This window comes from Harpia harpyja, chromosome 15 (assembly GCF_026419915.1).
Source record: "Harpia harpyja isolate bHarHar1 chromosome 15, bHarHar1 primary haplotype, whole genome shotgun sequence".
Taxonomy (NCBI): Eukaryota; Metazoa; Chordata; class Aves; order Accipitriformes; family Accipitridae; genus Harpia; species Harpia harpyja.
In genome coordinates this window covers 4,416,216-4,438,703 of record NC_068954.1, presented here as the reverse complement: position 1 = coordinate 4,438,703, position 22,488 = coordinate 4,416,216, and the positions used below count along the sequence as shown (strand labels likewise).

The 22,488-nt window shown below is 42.6% G+C and overlaps 1 protein-coding gene across 1 annotated transcript in view; it reads right to left on the bottom strand.

Moving 5' to 3' along the window:
• PKHD1 (PKHD1 ciliary IPT domain containing fibrocystin/polyductin) overlaps positions 1-22,488 on the bottom strand; it is a 263,656-nt gene that overhangs the window by 132,230 nt on the left and 108,938 nt on the right. The window contains exons 37-43 of the mRNA XM_052810279.1: positions 13,723-13,930; positions 12,621-12,778; positions 10,821-11,015; positions 9,622-9,747; positions 6,794-6,927; positions 1,769-1,881; positions 309-408 (exon numbers count right to left, since the gene is read on the bottom strand). Of these exons, the coding sequence (XP_052666239.1) occupies positions 309-408; positions 1,769-1,881; positions 6,794-6,927; positions 9,622-9,747; positions 10,821-11,015; positions 12,621-12,778; positions 13,723-13,930 (1,034 nt within the window). The remainder of the gene's footprint in view (positions 1-308; positions 409-1,768; positions 1,882-6,793; positions 6,928-9,621; positions 9,748-10,820; positions 11,016-12,620; positions 12,779-13,722; positions 13,931-22,488) is intronic.

Below are 22,488 nucleotides of genomic sequence, written 5' to 3'. Positions count from 1 at the left end.
CCCACCCAAACCGTTCTATGATTCTACAATTATAGTGGCAGACATATGCTAGGTGATTACAGAGGACACTAGCTATTGATGGAAGTAGCACTGATTCTGCATTGAAGCAGTAAGAAGAGCTCACACAAACTGTGTTTCTGGGTTTCTCACCAAAATAGGAGCCTCCATCTGAGAGACATGGACATACAGGTACAAGAGCTTTTACCGTCACTCTGGCCTATTTGCAGACTTAAGAGATGAAGTCAGTGTAGAGGTGATGTACTTGTAAAGATCCTTAGCACTACAGAGGTCAGTCAGGACGAACGTACCTGTGCTCCACCTTGGCTGCTCCAAGCTGTAAAGTTGTTGAACTGCACAGGTCTGTTTGGGCTGTCTGGCAAATATTCTGGGTACACCAGCAACCCATACCTGTTTAAGAAAGAAAGCAAGGGAGACTGTTTCTTTACAGTGCATGTATTCATGAGCATGTTTTCCTACTCAACATTTTGATATTTAAAATTTTAAATCTATAACAGTTCTCTGCATCATACCTTATCATTTAATCCAAAATCAAAAACTGGTGGTTAGCAATATTTATTTTAAGCATCTGATCACGCTGGAGAGCATCCTTAAAATTTCTTTTCAAGTATTTTCAGAATTAGCCATGCCAGGGCTAACAACCAGCATGCAGTACCACTGACAGGTGCTCTCTGCAAAACACCCCCACCACGCTCATGAGCTTTCAACCAGTGCTGGCTTCAGAGGAGCCCGACATGAATCTGGACAGATAAGGCTTTTCTAGCTCTTGGATTTAGCCAACTTGGAGTACGCTCCAAGTGTAAGCGCTCCTGAATGCAGTCCTTGGATTGACCTTCTCAGAGATTTTAAATCCAGATTAATATGCAGATTTCCTCAAAATTCAGGTGACTCCATCCACTGACTTTTAGCACAATATCATTTTTTTACTATCGTTTCTGGTTTAGGGAAGTACAGGCAAAAATTCTTGCGAATAGCCATTCCTGGATGCTACAGGAATAACTGTTATATGTAATGTCTGACACACTTACAGCACCTTTTATCCCATTGGACTGCAAAGTGCTTAGTCTCCATTTCAATCTACTTAATCAGAGGCCAAACTCTAAGGGTTAAGCATTCATGATGCTATGACATAAGGCATCTGGAGGTAAGAAATGCCACTCCAGGTTGTCTAAGCCAGCATCATGTCTCTAATGGTGGCCTGCAGGAGGTGTTAAAGGAGGAGGGTAAGAAAGAAATCGCCTATCTGTTCTCCTGCATGCCACCCTCTTCTTCTCAAAATGCCTAGTATACTTAAAAATGAGCTTTCAATTCGACACAAGTGCATGCTTCAGTGCTTTGCTGTTAAATGGTTGATGAGGAAATGTGTTAAATGTGGCACCTTAAACTATATCAGGATCATTTAAACAAGGGGGTAAAGTGGAGGAGCTTGTTACCAGCACAGGGAAATGATGCAAGTTAACAAATTGGGCTTGTGAATTAAGAGAAAGGACCATATTGAAGCTACTAAGGAAACCATTTGCAATCAGGCATTGAAAATCAGCCCCAACCACATCACTGTCAAACACTAATTCTGCTCTGCTGTGGAGAACTCTGCTTACAAGAGAGGAAGCCCTTAAAAGGGTGCAAAATTTAAAAAAAAAAAAAAAAAGTCTGAAGGGAGGGGCAAAGCCTTTTCTGCTCATCACTGCAATTATAGTTAGCACTAACATGCACAAAATGAAAATCTCCTCAACCAAAAATCCCCAAGTACCTTGTGCAGGAATGAGCTATGTTCTCACTGAAGGACAGGAGAGGCATTTTGGATGGTCCCTCAGGGGAGAGATGAAAGAAATAGCCATACCCAGCAGCACACACTGTGTTACCCTGCAGAGAAGCATATGTGACTGTGAAAAAAAGACTACCACAGATTTCTGGAAGTTAAAATAAACTTAAGAAAAACCCAAATTAAAATCCCAGCTGAGGTCCATTCAAATTCTGGTAAGTCTGGCTGGCAGAAGCTGGTACCTTGTTTCTGTGTGCTCAATCTCGTCCTGTTTTCACTCCGTCCTTGGGCCAGTCTTAAAAAAAGCTGTTCTCAAGCCAGGCAACAAGGGTCGGCCAAGCAATAGAAACAAATGACAGAAAAATGGTATTGCTGTAATTCTTCAAAATGTAGGTAAGAAAAAAGGTGTGTGGAAAACTCCTTACCCCTATAAAATCCTTTCTAAGCAGGAAGACAATGTCATGAAAGAAAAGTAAATCACAAACTACTCAGTTTATCGATTTACTTCTCAATCCGTACCTTTCTTGTATCTCCCAAAGCGAATACAGGAAAAGGAAACAACATTGGTGCAAAAAAGCGAGACCCACTAAAAGTCAAGAGAAAACAGAGAATTGCATCTTCAAGATATGTCAGTGGCTGAACAGCTAAACTTACTCAGACCTGTGGTAAATTACTTGCTTTGAGTTGTTTTTAACAGGCAAAGTGAATAACCATGGGAAGATGCCCTGTAAGTTATTGTTACTTAATATCTCTTAATGAAGAAATTATGGAGTTGCATTCTTTGTATTATTGCAAGAGGTGAAAAATAAGTGAACGTAAAGTCTGCCTGGCCTTAAATTAGGAGTTTAGTACTTACAGAGTCTGTAGCAAGTGGGTTATGTGGATTATATACAGTGGGTTAGGAGCCTTTCTACTCTAGGGAAAAAAACCTGCTCGTAACTGCTTCATTTAGACAGCAGCCAAACCTAGTTGGTTTTGGATGGTGTCCATACAGCAGCTAACGTGCGCATCTAGGCATGATCCCTCTCACCTACCTTAGATGCATAAAAATTTGATGCTGAAGTCCAGGCTGGTAAAGCTAGGCTCCTTTTCCAGGAAAAAAATAAGGCATAGGCATGTCCAGAGGGCAATTCTTCTGGTCTGTTCTTAGATAAGATGAATTGCTCTCTGGAGGTATCTCGTTCTCTAAGGGGAGTCTAAGATGAGCTTTATTGCAGCTATAAGAAGAGCTTGTTCTCCAAGACCAGGACTGACACCCACCACTACCATTCATTGGTCACTGGACAGTGTTAAAACACTAATGACTTTTTGGTCCCTGATAGTCCAAATCAAAGCCAAGCCTGATGACCTAGAGGTGAAAGCCTCCATAGGGCAATTACTTTCTTCTGACCCATCCAAGTGTGTTCCCTGCAGTTGTGATCTCTGACATCTGTCAAGCAACAAAGAAGTATCAATACCCAAAGCACTGCTTTCTCTATCCCCTGGTAAAACTGCTGCTTTTTCCAGAAGTGCAGCCACAGACCCTTTAACAAAATACTTCTGCAGTCCGGTCACATTATTTCCAGGATCTTTTACTTGCGACTCCAATCATGCATTCTACAGATGATTCATAAGGAAAAAAAATGCATATTTATTCAGCCAGCTAGTGGCTGGAGGGCAGGGGTTTTAGGCAAGCAGGGAATTTTGTGTGGAAATCAATTCTTTGTGGAAGTCAGTATATTACGAATGTCCATGCAACCAAAATTCCAGAGAGAAATTACCTCCCTGAGCATGCCAACTACCTGGAGGTATGCATTGCAAGTCAGTAAAATAAAGTGGCTGACGTTTTAAGTGTCTCTTAAGCATACAACACTGCTAATGTAAATATTTCATGAATTTCTTTTAGACAACCAGGGCTCAAACTGTTGACCTTAAAGATGACATTAAAGCTCTGGAGAGTGTGCCCAGCACAGCTCCCCCAGTTTCAGAACCTGGCAGGATGCAAGGAGTACCCCCAATGGGTCCACTTCAACGTGCACTCACCTTGCAGAAGGTTTTAGAAAAGATCTCAGTAGGGATGAAATTATGAGAAACAATCAATGCCAAACAGATGCAGCCTCACCTCATTGGTACTGTGGAGAATGGCTGGGTTGGGTGATACTGGGAAACAAATTCATTTATCAACAGCATGACCATCAGTCACTCCTCTGACATGGAAACACTGGCTGATCTCCACCCCGTTCATTCATTTAAGCTGTTTACCAGTCCTCAACACCATGGCAAGAAAGGAAAGGGAGGATGCTTGTTGAATTTCTTAAACCCAGTCTGGACGTTATGCATAAGCACTGCATGCTGGCTCTGGGATTTAAGGGCATTAAATCTTTATGAATAGGAAGTTACTACAAAAGGTCAAAGACCCACTGGGCCAAGAGAACCAAGAAAAGAAGATAAGAAACTACTCTTTCTTTTTTTTTTTTTTTTCCCTGCACACAAAAATAAAACCAAGTATGTAGGGCATGCGCTTCAGTGACAAAAGAGCCAAGATCAAAGAGGGGCATCTTCAGTTCCTCATGCTGATAGCATTTAAAAGGCACAAAACCAGCCTGCTAGTGAAATTGTCTTATGACACTAAGAAGTGATAACCAGAACTTCCATATTTTATTAAAAAAAAAAATACTAACCTTGCAATAATCATTTTGCCCTTATACTGTATAAAATTTTATCTAACACCCTGATTCACAAATGCACTTAAGAGTTTAAGTCAAATGGAAACCAGTGGGAATTGGGTCTCCAAATGTCTTTGTAGTCTCAGGTCTGAGTGACTGCTGTGTCCCAATTTCAACACCGTTTAGGAGACCACTGATTTTCAAGGAAGTTTAAGCTCTTCAGTCACCGATGCAAATTTAGGGCTCCCAAGTTAATGGAGCAGTTATGAAAATATTATTGCAGGGCTCACTGTGGAAAGCTTAACCCGTCACGCACAGAAGATGTAACACAGTCTGGACCTAGAGCTGGAATCCTTGCCTTAAAGATTGCAGCCTGTAAGTTTAAAACCAGTAATTGAAAGATGGCAATCTGAAAACAAAAAAAAACAAACAGAAAACCCAACAATGACCTAACATTAAAATCTAGAGGGGGAAATTTCTATTCTTTGTCATGGCTTGGAAACCAGGCAGTAGGAAGATGAGCCTTTCCCATTACACTCTTCAAACCTTCCTATTACATTAAGATTATAAATACCAAAAAAGCAATACCCAGTTCCTGAACAATTTGACCAAATTAAAGGTGCTGAAACCCTGTAACATCGTAATTTTGGTGCTGGACCAGCACCCCTTGTATTTACTGATTATTATTGTACTAAGAAAAAGTCCACAAGACACAGGTGTTTTGCTTGGAAGAAGTATGACTTTTTCTCTTAATATCCATGTCCTTTCATGTCTTCTGCTGAGCACTGCTTTGCGCTGTAGAACAGTAAGTGCAGCTAATAATAGTTTTAAGCTAGACAACTTCTTCATATTTTCCTTTTGCTGCTGCAACGCCTCAAATAGCTCACTCCAAGAGACCAACGAGGTTTATCAGCAACCCTTCAAGGGCCATCTGCTATTCTGCCTTGAGTAGCACACCTCTGGAGAGCAGACTTAACCCTGATGTTTGGGTACACAGCCACAGACACAGCTTTGGGCGTATCTATGAAGACACGTGAACCGAGAGAGCTAAACAAATGTGCTGAAAACCTGCCACAGTCAGTTCACACGTACCCGTAGAGATAATTGCAGCAAACCTTTTCAAAAGCTGAGCCACTGGCGATTGAGTAGACAGCTCCAGGGTAAGTCAGTGCATGATAGTACAAAACTCTGTGTTTAGTGGAGCTGAAATTCATGTGATTCTGCCTAGTTGTTGTATTTTTTAACCATATTTGATGGTCTTAAAAATGATAAATATGCCCTTGAGGGAATTGCAGAAAAGTCCTCTCCTTCTTCCTAAGTACTATTGTCTTCATACTAACATAGGAAATGTGTTGGTCTCTTTTTCACCTTCGAATTTAGGTGCAATTCTTTTCTCTTGGAACAGAAGCCCAGGGGGCAATTAGGTCTTCACATACAGTTAATAATTGGTTTGGTTTCCGTGGGTTAGCAATAGAACAGGTTAGGAATTTTTTTTTTTTTTTTTTTGAGGAAAATGTACATTTGCCACAACTGAAACGGTAGTAAGAAAGTTCGGTTTCAATGAAATTTCAGACTTAAAATAGTTGAGAAGGAAAAATGATTTGAAATCATGGAAAATCATATTTTTTCCCCATGAAACATGTAAGAGAGACTCTTTATTCTGAAATGTAAGTGACTTGAATAAGACAAAAAAAGTATGAACTAAAAGAAAGCATCAGAGAATTAGTGAACAAAAAGATTTTTACAGAGCTCAACTTTTTGATGTGAGGGATGTTATTCTGTTAGCTTTTTAAGAGTTCAATGTTTCATCATTATTTAGAATACAGAAGCTTCTTTTTTTTTTTAAATCAATGTCATTTTCATAGGACTGGGAAAACATTCTCTTTCTCAGCCTGGAATGCAAATCTTGGACTGTACATAACTTGTCATTTTAAATCCAGACAGAGATGCATTTGATATTGCTGAATTTTAGTGTGTCATCAGTCCATTAAAATTGAGATTATTTTTTTTATAATGACAGAAGTAGGAAAAAATTCTAGAGAAGCTGAGCCTAAACTTTTTTCCAGTTTTTATGAATCCATGAGTATTAGAAAATAAAACAACTTTTCCAAGTATCCCAGGATGAAGGATCTCACTGCAATATTTCATTCCACTCAAGTGCAGTAAAATTTTCAGTAATAAATTTGCCCATGAATATAATTTATTTTGTAATATGCACTTGTTTTAATATCCCGTCACAAGCAGTTTCTGACAGCTCAGCCAAGAAGCAAATGCTGTGTATATGATCCGCCAGATAAACGAAGCTCCATATCTTTCTGATATCGTTGATTAGAAAGGAAATGTTATGTTTTATACCTGAACTTCTCACCTTGATGTGATTGTCAGGAGCCGTGACGTAGATCCCTGCTGGTGACAGTGTCTCAATGTTGGATAAACCGTCTGTTCCAGAAAGGCCAGTCACTATGTTGTTACTGACTCTGTTCCCCTCTTCCAGTCCCTCTCCTTTAAAAAAAAAAAAAAAATACATAAGAAAAGGAAAAAAGAGAGAAAAAAGATAGAATGAAAGAAAAAATTGAAAAAAGAAACAGAAATGTAAATATAGCTGGAAACCCTCCATTATGCAAGTCACAGAAATTGCTGGGTTTTGCCCTGCCTGCTTTGCTGGCATGGCCCCCACCTGGGAATTAGCTTTCCCTGCTAACTGTCCCTGGGTAAATCACTGTTTGAAAAGCACTTAGAAAGCTGTGTTTAACACACAGAAGGCAGCTGCGAGGTGGTCAAAGACTGACATGACTACTCAACACAGTGGTGCACAGCACGGAGAGGGAAAGGCTGTGTGCTTCAGAAATGTCAAGAGACCACAAGCAAGATCTGATCAACATTGTAAATATGATAAGAAGCAGTTTCTGCCACAAAGAGCTTACACTCTAATGAGATAAAAACAATCAGGGAAAGGAATACTACAATACATACTCTACAAAGAGGCAACAGAGACCATGATTCTGCAATTCAATATGAACAAGGCCCTGTGTCAGGTGTTATATGTTAATATAACACCAGCCATACTGTACTCCAGGTTTATGGAGCAAATGGATAAAGGAAATACTGTAAAAAACATATACAGTTGGAAAAAGAGAGACTCAGAGTGGGGAAGTGGCTCACCCATGCACATATAGCCATGCTTCTGGCAGTACTAGAATTCAAAGTTTTATCTATCTCCTCTGTCTCCATCCACTGCCCTACTTACATGTAAGAAAATTTCTAAATAGACTTAAAAACACCTGGTGCAGCTCTGCACAAAAGTGGGGCGTTTGCCCCATAAGCAATGAAGTATGAGAAGAAAAAGGAAAAATCAATCAAAAAATTGATCACACAACTCAGAGTCATGGGGTGCCCCATATATAGGAACAGTATTGAAATAGGAATTAAAAAAAAAGAAATATCCTTTTGAACTACACCATGAAGAAATGTGCCATTTAGCAGCAAAAAGTGGACAGCTGCATACAGGTCAAGCCCGAATAAGGACACATCATATGTCCTACCGCTCTGGCGTTTTGGAAGCAGAATACAAAGTGGATCATCTCTGTTTGGCCCACATCAGGAGCAAATTAAATCTATTTAGTTTTATCAAACATAAACAATTATCTTCAACTATACCTGCTCAAGTTCTATTCCAAATACAGATCCCTTCCACAATCATCATTACCCCAAATATAAGCCACTTGCCAGGAAAACTTATGTATTTTTGTTGGGGGAAGGCAGCAATTATTTTTAGCCTTCCTCTCAGTCTTTTGAGCCTTTCTCCATTTTGGGAACAAGATTCGTTTAGGAAATATTTCCTTTCCAGGCTGTATTTACTACAAACAATGCCACTACCAGAGCATGAACAGGATCCTAAAGCAGTCCTTTTGACAGCCATTTAGGTTTTAGAGGTGGCGTACGAGGTCTTGGCTTCCAAGCTGAGACCTGGTGTGTCAATTAATTTTAAGCCCAGAGCGACTTTTTATGACTGTCTTGCAAACCCCCTGAAAATAAGGGGTTTAGATGAAATCACTGAGGGAGTCCAATTCTAGAGCTGCAAATAGCCAGCTATAATAAATATTCCTTCACAGGCAACAAAATGATATATAAATTCATCCATCAGACCCTCTAGAGCTGCTGACAGTGAAGCCATTAAAGACATCTTGGGGATAAGGTGTACTCAGGCTGAAATTTCAGTGGAAACATTCAGCCTCAGCACAGAGTCCTTTAACTCAGACACATGTCCTAGCACGAGCGAGCCGAGGCATGCCGGCAGCTTGGAGATCTTGTTCTGCTTCCCCACGGCCTCAAGGCCTCTGTGCATCACCTTGGGCAAGCCGTTGCATCTCTCTGAGCCACCTCTCTTCCTCTGCAAGATGTGTACAGTCACTCTCATTTTATAGTCTCCTCTGTTTAAATCGTAATCTATCACTTCTCATTATGTTTATATACAGGACCTAGCATAGGGACTCGCTGTGTGTGTGGAACTGCAGGATCAGGACTGATGGCTTTTTTTTTCCCCCTCTGTTTATCTTAAAATTGGTCATTTTTATCCCATCTCTGATGGAAAACAAAAATCAAGCTCTAGCTTTAGGTATTCAGGCAACATGAGATCCCAGCAGAAGATGCTGCAAGTCAGTCTCCTGATGGTTAGTTAGGAGAAATATTTTGTTGTTTAACATTTTTGTTGCTCCAAGCTCCAATTTATTTAAGTGCTAAATCCTCTGCTTAACTTTTAACATATGTTTTCACTCCATTATCTTCCACGTCAAATGACTGAAGTTAAAGGTAACTATGCTCCTAAATGCCTCGCTGAACTGGGGTCTTAAATATTGCATAATGGTCTTCTTCCAAAGACAGATAAATCAATGCCCTAAAAAAAAAAATCTCCTTCCACTTGTACACTGCAAAAAAAAGGATCCAGATCAAGTGAAGACTGACCTGAACAAACAGAGAGTGTATGGTCGAACGGAAACGGCTGCTAGGAGTTGCATGTGGAATTGTGGGAGCTTTATTCCAGATTCACCGATAACAGAAAATGCAGAAGATGTGATTAATGTTCTCAGGGTACAGTTAAGGATCTGCCATTCTTTCCTCCAAAGACATTTTCATGCAGATGATAATCAGAACATGTTGCTGTTACATGTAGGATAAGTATTTTCCTACTTCACTTACCCAGTAGAAGCCCATGGCCTGAAATGTTGTAGAAAATATTACTGTCCACACTAAGGTTTGAGATCCCGGTCAGATGGAGTCCTTGGCCAAAGGAGTCCAAAACACAACAGCCATGTATGTAAGAGTCTGGAAAGAAACGAGCGCTGTCAGCAAAAAGCACGCTGCAGCCTGAAGGTTGGGAGAGTTTTATATTAGCTCCTCATCATTTGAAGTTGTGCAATTAATCCTTTTGGCTCTCGTGAGACTGCTCAGTTGCAGCTGCCCACCCTTGCTCACCTGGCAGATCTTTGCCAACAGGAGGGCATTGCTGAGACGGGCACAACAGAGAAGAGGGGTCCTGAGCACAGAAATGGGTTAATGGAGGTGGTCCACTATTGTGAGGAAGGAGGAGGAGATGCAGTGAAAGGATAGGGTGGGATCCCAAGAGTGAAGTATGTTATCAGCTCAGGCAGTTGGATGATTGAAGTGGGACTGAAGGAGAGGAGGAACATTTCAGAAGGGCAGCAAGGACAGGGTAGGTATCTTGTACACCTTGTCCAGCCAGGCGTGGTGACCTGCCCACTCTACTCCAGCATCATGGCTAGTGCTGCCTTCTCTCACCAGGAAGCCTAGATCGTCACTCAGTGATGAAGATGGCATTGGGAAGGCAGAAGTGTGAGTTAGCTGGAGGGGAAAGTCCCTTCCAGTACCCTTAAAACATTATTCGAGCCCACCTAACTTGCTCCCATCACCACCAGTCTTCAGACATCTCATTGCCTCTTCCACAGAGACAAATTTTGCACTTACCAGTGACAAATCCAGAAGAACTTACTATTTTCTTTAATTTTCAGGTGATAGAATTAAATTTTGACCTATGCTACCGAACAGCCTTGAGCCACCTCTGGGCTCCCTCACAGTATATTAGTGCTTTCATTTCCAGAGCTAGAAGTAGCATGCCAACTCAGAGGTGTGGCATAAAAATGAAATACTATTTTAGGAAGAAGCTGCGAAGAGATGCAAAGGAACTAAAGCAACTTAAAGCACTCCATCACGTTTCACTTGGGATTAGACTACAGGTGAGGTTTTCCGACATTTACGAATCCAATTTGTCAACTGACTCGAGGGCTTAGAAGGCTTTTGAGGATATCTGCCCCAGCTTTGGGTAGGAAAAAGTGGACATTTGAGGTCATTCCATCCCACCTCCAGTGCAGCCATCTCACCTGCCATCTGTGCGCTGCCAGCAACAGTCAGGGCACTGCAGCGCTGCCGAAAGGCTTGGCCCATGTGGCGGAACTGGACCCCCTCCATCCAGAGCCGACTCCCTTCTCCCTGGAAGGCCTCCACAATCACGACAGCCCCCAGGTCCCGAGACCCCAGCTGCCTCTCACTTCGCTTGTACAGACACCTGGAGCTACCTAGAATACAACCCGACGAGAGCTGTCAGCGTTACTTCTCCATGGTGACCATGGGATGTGCTGAGTGCCCCAAGCAACATCGTGAGACCCACCACATATTGACTCAGTGAGACTCCATCCCCAGCAGTGATCTTAAACATGGGCCCAAAGACAAATAGCCACAGCATATTTAATACTCCCTCTAAATACTCTCATGTTTCCTTCCCTAAGAGTCTGGACATTTTTAGAGGAACATATATTAAAACCAGCAGGAAGCTCTGGTACTTTTATGCCTTGGAAATTTTCTTGTATTCAATTTTAAATAGTCCTATGCATGGGGAAGATGGATTTGACATTGATTTACCTTGGGTGAGGTTCTTGAAAAGGAGATTGGGCACGGATGTACTGAGCTAAACTGAAGTGAGAACATTTTGAAATTTCTTTAAAACTCTTGCTCTCCCCACTGTCCCTGCAGATGGGCGAGGAACTCTTACTACCCACAGTCTGAAGACAAGGGAAGTAAATCGTAGGGCTGGAGAAGGAATCGAGATTCCTGAAAGGCATCCTTCCATGGGTCTCTGCTTAGGTTATTTTGGTGCAAGGGGATTCAGGCTACGAATGTGCAACTTGGGCTTGTTCAGTGGAGGTGCAGAGGGGATTTCAAATTCTGGCACTGCCTGCTTATGCTCAGTAATGCTCATTTTTCTTTTAAAGAAGGTAAATTAACCACAGAAAACACTGCCCACTCATCTTCTGGTGACTCCTCTGAGAAATCCTCCTATCCTTTAGCTCAAATAAAAACCTCAAACGGTTAGCACATTTCAGAGACTATATTTATGAGTTCCACAGAAAATGGACCATAAATCTATGAGTAATATAAGCAGTTGGCTGCTGGATTTCAAATGAAGTCTTGTGTCACAGTCTGAAAGCCCAAGGCATTTTATTTTTAAAGGAAACCTTACAACTGGGTTGCCAGATAACCTAATTCTCCTCAAATTATAATAACTGTGTCTGATTCTGCTTCCTCATCAGCTGGTGTAAATCAGGAAGCCACCTGTAAAACTTCCTGGTGTTTCATACAGATAAAACTAAAGGAGAACCGAGATACCTAGTATTGTTTCACCAGTGTTACTATATGCTACAAGAAACCATCACCTGTTTTTTTCCCTTGATATCTCTAAACACCGAACAACATCTCAATATTTTACACTAAAGAGTACAAACAGCATTGGGCTGTTTTGTTTTCACTTCTTCTTAAAGTGACTAAATAGTAAACACAATTAAAAATTTAATATCTTATGTACACTGAAACATGTTTTCAGAAGGTACTTTCTTTTCTACACCCTTAGGCTCAGGCAAAACTAAAGGGTCTTTCCCAAGATGACTTGAAACAACAATGTGAAAATAATACATCGGAGATATTACAATGAAATGCAGTTCAGCTCCCAAGACTTCACACTTCAATGTCAAACAATGTTTGGAAAGATAAACTCACTTTCCTGGTGCTGGTAAGTCTCAAAGATACCCTATTAAGAAAGATTTCTAATGCACAGTGATACAACAATGTGATTTTAATGGAGCAATTTTCCTCCTCAGCACATTTCTGTGAAAAAAAGACCTCCTCACCTCGTTTAACACCTGCTTTGGCACACTGTCTGAGGTGTGACATCCTCTCCACTGTGATATTTCCTTGAACAACAACCCTTCTGCTAATCAGTGCCACCACAGCACTCAGAGGCAGACTTTGGCCATTCACCCATCCCTCTCCAACGCTGTGGGAGTACCTAGGGAAAGACAAAAAAGGCACAGAAGCATCTGCACTTGCCAGATGGCAAGAATGTTTGCCCTCAGCTTATGACTCCAACTGCCCAAATCCAGAGCTGGGTTCACTCCTCACCACAGACAGTGGCATAACCAGTGTACCTATGTATATTGGCTAGATAAATTGTTCATTGGCTGATGCTTATTTTCATCCTTCTGTCTCTCAAGCTCCAAAATTTTCCTTAGATTATTTATGTTTACACCAAAATATTTCAGTCTTTGAATTTCCTTTATCTTCCCAAAACATATTTTGGTGAAAAACATCAGTACTTTCTTCCTGAAGCCCCAAATATTTCTGAAAATTAATCTTCCTGGGCACTGGAGTTGGGTTGCCTCCCAAATAGCTAACATGTTTCAACACTGGGGCTCCAGGTGATGATGATAAGGAGTACAGTTTGTCCAAGATCTACATGTACAGAAGACAAAGAGAGCATAAGGCTCACTGAAAACACAAAAGCAGTATTTCCAAACTGAAGTAATTCACTTTGAGTGTGGTGTTAATCATCTTAAGTAAATCAGTCAAGAAGGGAGGATTTTTTTTTGTTTGTTTTAACAGAAGTCAGACACTTTTTGTGAAACAACTGCAGCTTCTGAAGAAATTAACTATGCCGGAAAATCTGTGTCAACCCTATGCCACTGGACTGTACTGGCCATCGGTGTTTTCTGCTTCAAAGGTTTTCTGAGTTCATGGTTATGATACAAAATTTAAACATAGTCAGAAACATTCAGGACTGAACGTCCACTAGCTTTAGGGAGAGTGAGGAACCGAAATATCTCTGACCACTTTTGTTAAAGGGATTTATATAGTTATTATGTCCCACAGGAAACTGCAAATCCTCACCTTGATGAAATTTTCCCCTGGCTTAGCTCTCTGCTATAGAAATCCCCTTGGCCCTTGAAAGTGTACCTGAGCGGTGATCTAAGGTACAGCTCTGTGTTGTTCACAGACTCAATAACAGCCATTTCTTCTTGCTGCTGTGCATCTCCAAGGCCTGTCCTTCCCACCATGATTTCATCACCGGGTTGCCAGTCAACAGGTTCCTGAAGCACTAGTAGTCTATCATTAGCATGAGCTGATGATTTCAAGTGTGTGAAAGCTACTTTGGGCATCCAGCCTGGGGAAAAAAAAAAAAAAAAAAAAAAGGCAAGTCAATCAACATAAAAAAACCAGGAGCTGCATGCTTAGAAAACACTGCCTCACTGGGATGATCCCACAGCCATTCATTTCTTTTTGATGCTGTGTAGGAGAGACAGGATTAACGCTACAAAATAGGATTTGTGCACATCTGCTTGGATCAGAAATGCAGCGCTTTCCAAACAACATCTTCATTTCATATCTTTTGTCTTTATTGGTCCCAAAAAGCTGAAAAAACATGCTGGAAAGAAGTTTATTCAACAGGCAGTGGGAGCTGAGGTTCAGTTTCCTTCCTCCAAAGTGGCTTCTCTATATGAGAAACTCTCTTTTTAAGCACCCTTTATAACCAAGGGAGACAAGCAGTCTCTGCAGGGACCATTCTCCTTCTCTGAATACAAAGAGCACTTTGAATTATCAGACACACCAGCCAAGCGACCACAACAACATGCAGTGAATCTAGGCTCACAAGCAACTTGTGTTCACAAAAACACATGCTTCTATCAGTAACATTTCAGTGACATATGGAAAGACAAATATCGACAGTTTCAAAAACTTTTAAGAGGGATTACAGATTGCTCAGGTAGCAACACAAGGTCATCTCAAAACTGTCTCAAATGGAGGATTCAAAACGAGGGGTCATTTTTTGAAATCTTGGGTTAAGTGTCTTAAACATTTCTTATGAGAAGAATTTGCTTCAGCCTTTTTCATCCAAAAGCAGAAATAACATCACATGCTATTTTAAATCTTGTAACTTTGATTTTTTTCCAGAAAACTCAAATCTCAGAAAATACTGCTGAAACATATTCTTGGTGAGGCCTTAGTCTGGCTAGACCTGAAAACATATTTTCAACTTTAAGGTGAAGGTGAGGTGAAGGTCACGTAACATCCCTTGGGATGGGGATGGGACACAGGTTTGGCAAGCAGCATGAATACACAGGTCAGCACGACTGCAAGATGAAGAAGAACCCCCCTTGCATCAGCAGCCTTAGGCCACCACTGGAAGGCAATAGCAAGGCTGCAACCTCAGTTTCCCAAATTCCCTCCTCTTCATGTCTCAAGCCTTCAAAAGACTGATTAACAAATAAGAAGGCAGCGACAGCTTAAAGAAAAAAACCCTAAAATATGAGAAGTGTAATATGCTTGCTATTCAAGGACTGTTTAGATTATGTGTATTCAAGGTAAAGCTTATCTAGTTTAAGATTCTGATTACAATAGAGGATGCTTAAGGAGTGTTTGGATAATAGTCAAGGCATCAGATAACGGACATTTCAGGGTCACAGATTTGTGAATGAAGGACATACATCCTCCTTCTGCATTGAGAAAACGAGGGGTTGCCAAGAGAAACAAACACCCTGGTGTCCTCAGATGAGGCATGCCCATAGGAGGACAAAATGAGGAGGGGGATTCTTCCCCAAACGACCCCCGAAGACCACCAGAGACCCCTGCCCAGGCGTAGAAGACTCTGGGATGATTGCTCAAGAGAACACCACATCACGCTTGCTCAACATAATGAATATGCCATAGTTAGGTGGAACATATGTATTAGATAAGCGTGGTGATTTAACTAGAGTGTGTAAGTATGGACTGAAAACCTCAGTAGGGGTGCTTGATTTGTGGAAATCTTCTACCTTGCACCTTGTGCAGAATAAAGCAATGTCTCCTCTCTAAACATACTTTGTGGGTTTCGGGAGTCAGTTTCTGATCAGGTAGCAATACTACCAAGTCTATGTACAACAAGCCCCAGCAATGAAACATCTTGCCATTTCACCCTCCCATCTTCACTTCATGAAGTTTGCTTTAAGTCTTGACATGTCTTTTTGCCTAGGTCCTGTGAGATCCAACGCACTGAATGCCATCCGGGGACAGTACACGCCTCACACACCCGCCTTTAGTACATTTTTCCTTCCCTCCTTTGCAATAGATGATAATTTACCTTTAGCCCTGCTGTGGTTTCAGCCCAGCCGGTAACAAAGCACCACGCAGCTGCTCGCTCACCTCCCCCCGGCCACGGTGGGATGAGGAGAAAATATAAAGGCAGGCTCGTGGGTTGAGACAAGGACGGGAAGGGATCACCCCCCACTTGTGGGCACAGGCAAAAGACAGGCTCAACTTGGGGAAGAAACAACGTCAATTTAATTTACTACCAATCAAATCAGAACAAGGATATTAGGAAGTAAAACCCAACCTGAGAACACCTTCCCCCCAGCCCTCGCGCCTTCCCCCCTCAGCCCCACTCCCGGTTCTCTCTCCCCAGGGGAACAGGGGATGGGGAGGCTGGGGTCGATTCCTCACCCCTGGTCTCTGCCGCTCCTTCCTCCTCGGGGAGGAGGACTCCGCACTCAGCCCCTGCTCCGCTGTGGGGTCCTCTCTCCCCGGGCTGCAGGTGGGCATCTGCTGCCCCGCTCCCCTCCGTGGGCTGGGGGGGGACAGCCTGCCGCCTCACCGCGGGCTGCGGGGGCGTCCCCTCCTGCCCCGCTCCTCCTCCTCCTCCTTCACTCCCCTTGGTACCTGCACAGGGGTTTCTCTCACATTCCAATCTCCTCCCCACTGCAGGTTCCCCTTCTTAAATCCGTTCTCCCAGAGGCGCTACCACCATCACTGATGGGCTCAGCCTTGGCCAGCAGCGGGTCCGACTTGGAGCCAGGGAAGCTTCTAGCAGCTTCTCACAGGAGCCGGCCCTGCAGCCCCTCTACCACTACCAAAACCCCACCACACGAACCCAAAACAAGCCCACAGCAAGTTACTGTCCTCCCTGGTTGGACTATAGAAAAGTAGTAACACCAGAAATCACTGAAGGTAGAAGTTGCATCCAATAAATTATTGTGAAATTATTTTAAGCAAGCTTCTCTCTCCCCATATCCTGTTTCACTTTCTCATTGTTTATAATCTAGTGTCCCAATTCTTAACTTAATGAAGATGGAAATAAGGAGCAGCACCTCCAAGTCAATAAATTCACAGCAGAATGAAAAAAAGGAAGAATCAAGTCTTTATACTCTGTCATCTTGAAGTATATTTGAGCACCTGCTCTGTGTGCCAGTGATGGTCATCTAAACATAGCTGGGATACTTCTGGCTTATTATCTTTTCTTTTTTTTCTGAAATCAGACTTGAAATTTCTCAACTTACAGCTAAGCAGATCTCCCAGACATCCTTCACTTTATGTGCTTCAGTTCATATCATGGAACTGTTTTGGAATGCATCAAATGGATTTCCTTCAGGTGAAACTAATGCAGAAACTCTGGCTGCAGAAACTTTGCAGCCCAGAAGGCCAACCGTATCCTGGGCTGCATCAAAAGCAGCGTGACCACCAGGTCGAGGGAGGGGATTCTCCCCCTCTACTCCACTCTTGTGAGACCCCACCTGGAGTTCTGTGTCCAGCTCTGGGGCCCCCAACATGAGAAGGACATGGACCTGTTGGAGCGAGTCCAGAGGAGGCCACGAAGATGATCAGAGGGCTGGAGCACCTCTGCTATGAGGGCAGGCTGAGAGAGTTGGGGTTGTTCAGCCTGGAGAAGAGAAGGCTCCAGGGACACCTTGTTGCAGCCTTCCAGTACCTAAAGGGGGCCAACAAGAAAGCCAGAGAGGGAATTTTACAACGGCATGTAGTGATAGGACAAGGGGTAACGGCTTTAATCTGAAAGAGGGCAGATTTAGATTAGATGTAAGGAAGAAGCTCTTCACTGTGAGGGTGGTGAGGCACTGGAACAGGTTGCCCAGAGAAGTTGTGGCTGCCCCATCCCTGGCAGTGTCCAAGGCCAGGTTGGATGGGGCTTTGAGCAACCTGGTCTAGTGGAAGGTGTCCCTGCTCCATGGCATGGGGGTTGGAACTAGATGACCTTTAAGGTCTCTCCCAACCCAAACCATTCTATGATTCTATGATAAGCTGTAATGCAGTAGGACATATAATACAGTTTGGACGCTAATGGAACCAGGCTAGAATGACCCTATAGTAGCCCCCAAAACACATACAGTGTGGAGCCTGCATCCTCAGCACCTATATCATTCACTCTACAGACCTGCTTCTATTGGGCCACACTGTTTTCTGACATAGACATAACCAAAGCACACCTTGCACCATTCACAAGCACAGACATCAAAGATTTTCCCTGTGAGACCTCATCCTCAACACAGCTTTAGCCAGCTCAAAAAAACCCCTCTTGATATCAGCCTATGTGCATTCTTTTACTAGCAGCAGTCTCATCATCTTTATTCATTTACCTTCTTTCATTGAGAGATCCTCGTGAATTTTTAGGACTCACATAAAAGCGAACGACTGACAGCAGCCATCTGCATGTTGAGCAGCAGACAATTTTTCTCCAGCTCTGGACATTTTGTTTATAGTACTGATTTGTGTGCATGTGTTAATGTGTGCTTGCATGCATCTGTGGCCAGACACACAACTGACTCCCATTGCGTACATCTGTCACGCTCATACTACAGCAGCACTGCTGGGCAACAACTCTCATCATTAAGAAGTGCAAACCACCATTCTGCATTCAAAATATGCTCTAATGGAAAAGGTTTGTTTCAAGCTTTTTTCCTCTTCCAAGCTCTGAAAAAAATTTTTTTAAGGAAAAACCTCTCAAGATTTTTTTTCTTCTAAAAGAAGAGTGTTCAAGGTATCCAAATATCCCCCCCTTTTTTTCCTTTTTCTTTTTTGACTTCTTACTGTGCTCTCACAGCCTCCCTCTCTGTCTCCCATTCCCCAGTCTGTTTTACCTTTTTCCTGATGATTTAGGTGGGGTGGGGTATTTCTTTGTATGTGTAAGATCTACTTCCAATTTCCAATACTTTTAGTATATATAGGGGGAAAAAAAAAAGTAGCAGATTCCTCTTTCCTTGCTTTGCATTTATATTCCCACATACAACACCACCTGCAGATAAACTCTCCTCTACTCTAAGCAGCATGAGTGACACACAGGATTTGGTCAGTGATACTTTTCTGCTCAATTCACCAAGTAGGGACCATAACTGAGGCTTCTTTGCCTTAACTATAACATATTCCTAGTGCTATGGTTTTGGTGAGAGCCCGTCATACACTGTGGGTTGATTTTAAGTGCCTAAACATGTCATTTTGGATGTACGATTGGCCTCTATCTGCTGTTCCAGAAAGACATTGGTCTGATGCAAGTCCCTTGTCCTATCTGCCAGACCCACAGAGATACCGTGGATACCATTCAGTGTGCCTGAAATGGTCCTTTATATTAACACTCAGGTAACTGAACAGCCAAACAGCTAGCAGACAGCCAAATCAAATTGTTCCTTCTTGAAGGAGTTTCCAGGCCTCTGCTCACCTACCAGGGGTGGGCTGGCTGGATAGGGTACACCACTTTTGAGAGGCACTTCTACGCCCAGCTTTTTAATGGGGAGGTGAAATGTGCTGATGAACATGTCAGGAGGGAATGATCTCCAGCAGGGAGGCAACCTGCATTTCCCAGAGGTCTTCTGCAGCTTCTCTGCTTCAAAGAACCAATGGACTCTCTACAAAGATCATGAATAGCTCAAGGGCATTCCCTGGAACAAAGATCCCTGTCTCTGCAGTCTGCAGGACTACCCTTTGGAGGCCCAGAGCCCTCTTTCTTGTTTCCCCTTGGAAACAAACTCTATTTCAGATGAAACATGCAGGGTTCATAAAATAACCTTCGGTGATTGGGACTGAGCTGTGCAACAGGTAAATAAATGACTTGTTTGAGAGTAGAAGGTTTAAAAGACCAACAGCTGTGGTATATTTAAATTATTTCTTCCCCCAAAAAGTACTGCAAGCAGAAACACTCAAAAGTGCTGAAAAATAGATGAATCTGTATAACTCCTTAATTATTGAACTCATATTTAATAATTAACTATGCCTAGATTGGAAAAAAAACATATCTTGAGATCTAAAGCAGAAGTGCCTTCATGTTAAAGGGACAGGACAGAGCCTTTAGACTTGAAATGCTATCGCAGGCAAAGCAAGAATTGAACGTTTTACTAAATTACTGGACAGGAACACCCTTAAATGCTGAGCAGAGCAGAACTGTGTTATCAAATGGCAACCTAGAAATGCAAGGGACTTGAAAGCAAATTCCAAAGTGAATTAATCACAAACTGTAGCATAAGGAACATCTTGGCACCAGGACACTGGTTTATGCTTCCTATTGGAAGCATGATGTGAAGAGCCAGTCTTGTATAGACCTGGCAAAATTGTTATGAACAAGGCAATTCTGATGGGTACAATGCCACTCTCTTTTCTAAGTTAAGTAGAGAAGAAGAAAAAAAGTACAAATTTAATTTCTTACACTCCCTACCACAAAACAATTTATAAATCTATGTAGGATGCTGTATGACCTCACTAACTGATTTCACCTAGTCCTAAGTAGTTCAACTGGAGATGAGAATTTGACCTTTACAGAAATGTCTTAGAATCTCCAGGGTTACAAGAAAGTCTGTCTACAGTAGGCAAAGTGTGGATTGTACCTAGTGTTGTAGGTTTAGATAAATTAGGTCATTATTTATGATCCTTTGATCACAAAAGACATGAATACCATTTCCTCTTCCAGGTGTACCCTCAATGGGTGTTGAAAATTTAAACTGGGTGTTGGAGAGCTATCTCTGGTCATTCAGCTTTGAAAGCAGAAGCTGCTGCAATTGGAAACACTGAAATAGAGGGTTCTGAAAAAAAATGACTACAGGCTAGGGAGAGGCAGTTGTAAGCTAATTAATTAGGAGACACGTCCTGTAGTCAAAGGGAAAAATAGGCTCCTGGGGAGCCTATACACGCTGAATCACCTTCTGGAGGAGTTTCTCTGTCCCATTACAGGCTCAGGAGAGTTGTCTCCTAATTCAGGCAGGGGGATTCTCCTGAAGTGACTCAGAAGCACTTCAGTGGCCAAGGAGCCTTGGAAATTCCAGCTACTGTGACTAGTGGCTGCCCCTACAAAGCTACAAGTTTCCTCGGGTCTGAACGGATGCACAGACCTGTGCTCCCCTGATCACTGATTCCCTTCTCTCATTTATAACCCCTGAGCACATTTCCAGTCTTTCTGTCAGCATTCCAGAGCAGAAAGGGAGAGAGGGAGAGACAAAAAAGCAGTGGTATTGATCTCCGCTGAGAAAGGCCACTCCAGATCCCGCTCCTCATCCCAGTAGGAAATTTTGTTTCAGACAAAACAACTCGTTTAAAGTCTCTGTTTGTCAGACCGGACAGTTATGAAGTGTTGAAGTGTTCATTTTACCCATTCCTTGTAAATTTATGAAAAAAATCACCTCTTGCCCACTGCCTTAAAATGACTTCAAGCTTCCACCAGAAGAGAAACTTGGATTGATACTTGTCACCAAAGGAGGTGCATAGTTTGTAATCTATTATTTGTACTAAAGTTAAGGCCCACCATGCTAGATACTCTGCACGTGCAGATAGCTAGGGCCAGACTTAATGGGAGTCTCTCCACTGGATATAGACAAGTCCTACCACAGCACTCATTGACTTGAGGAGCCTACGGTTGGGTGCTTCCCTCCATGCAAACATGGGTGAGGCCTCCACAAGAGAAAGTTATTAATCTCATTGTACACAAATGAAGGTGCAGAGGAGATGAAGAAGGGTTAAGTGGCTTGTTTGGGGTTACACAAGTATCTGGGATAAATCTGGGAAGTGAGTTTCCTCTGAGCCAGCCCAGTTTCTCAAAAATGAAGCCTCCTATTCTGGCTGGGAATAATGTAACACATCTAAAAAAACAACACTTAGACTCTTGTTAGCATTTTCAGTTACTGCTCACTGTTCAGATATTAGCTCCAGAGGCAGGTGGCTCAATTGCATCTACTCAAATGCCTTATTCCATTTTACAAGAAAGGGAAACTGAGTCAGTTCAAAGAGATAAACTGAAAAGCAGCTAGTTTGCCCTGGTCTGAGAAGCAGATCAAAACCAAAAGGGGAGGTCAGAGCCCCCTGAGTCACTTCCAGCTCTCTGCCAGGACACCACGAGGTGTTGATACCACAGTTACCAATCTCCCATCCTCCAGGGGAATAACTTTCCAGACAACAGCTCTCCTTTGAACTGAGAGTGATCCATTAAATTCCAGCCTTTTTTCAGTCTCCAACAGCCACTGCCAGCACACTTCTCTTCCTATTGATCCACCGCTTCTTTCTTTTCAGCTTCTTATAGCTCCTGTCCTTCACCTCTCCCAATCTCTCCCAGAGGGCAATTCCAGTCAACACATAGATCTCACAGCCTTGCCCTTTCTCCTGTCATTCCTTCAAACCTGTTCCCTTCCTCCTTTCTGTGTCTCAGTCTGATGCCGCATCTCCCAGACTACTACTTCTCTTCCTCACATAGCTTCAGGAATGTATGGGGCATGGGCAGAGAAAACTGACTGTTAACCAGTTCTCCAGCTGATTCGTGAAGGCATGTGGCTTGAGCAGCCAACCTTAGGCAGAGTGATTTTTTCAGCCTGCTTTGCCCAAGTTCTCATTTCTTCCATCCACAGATTCAGCCTCCACGTCTCTTTTTATGCTTCCAGGTCTTCCTGTTAGGTTCTGCTGCATAGGTTCCACTTCGTGGTCTGCCTT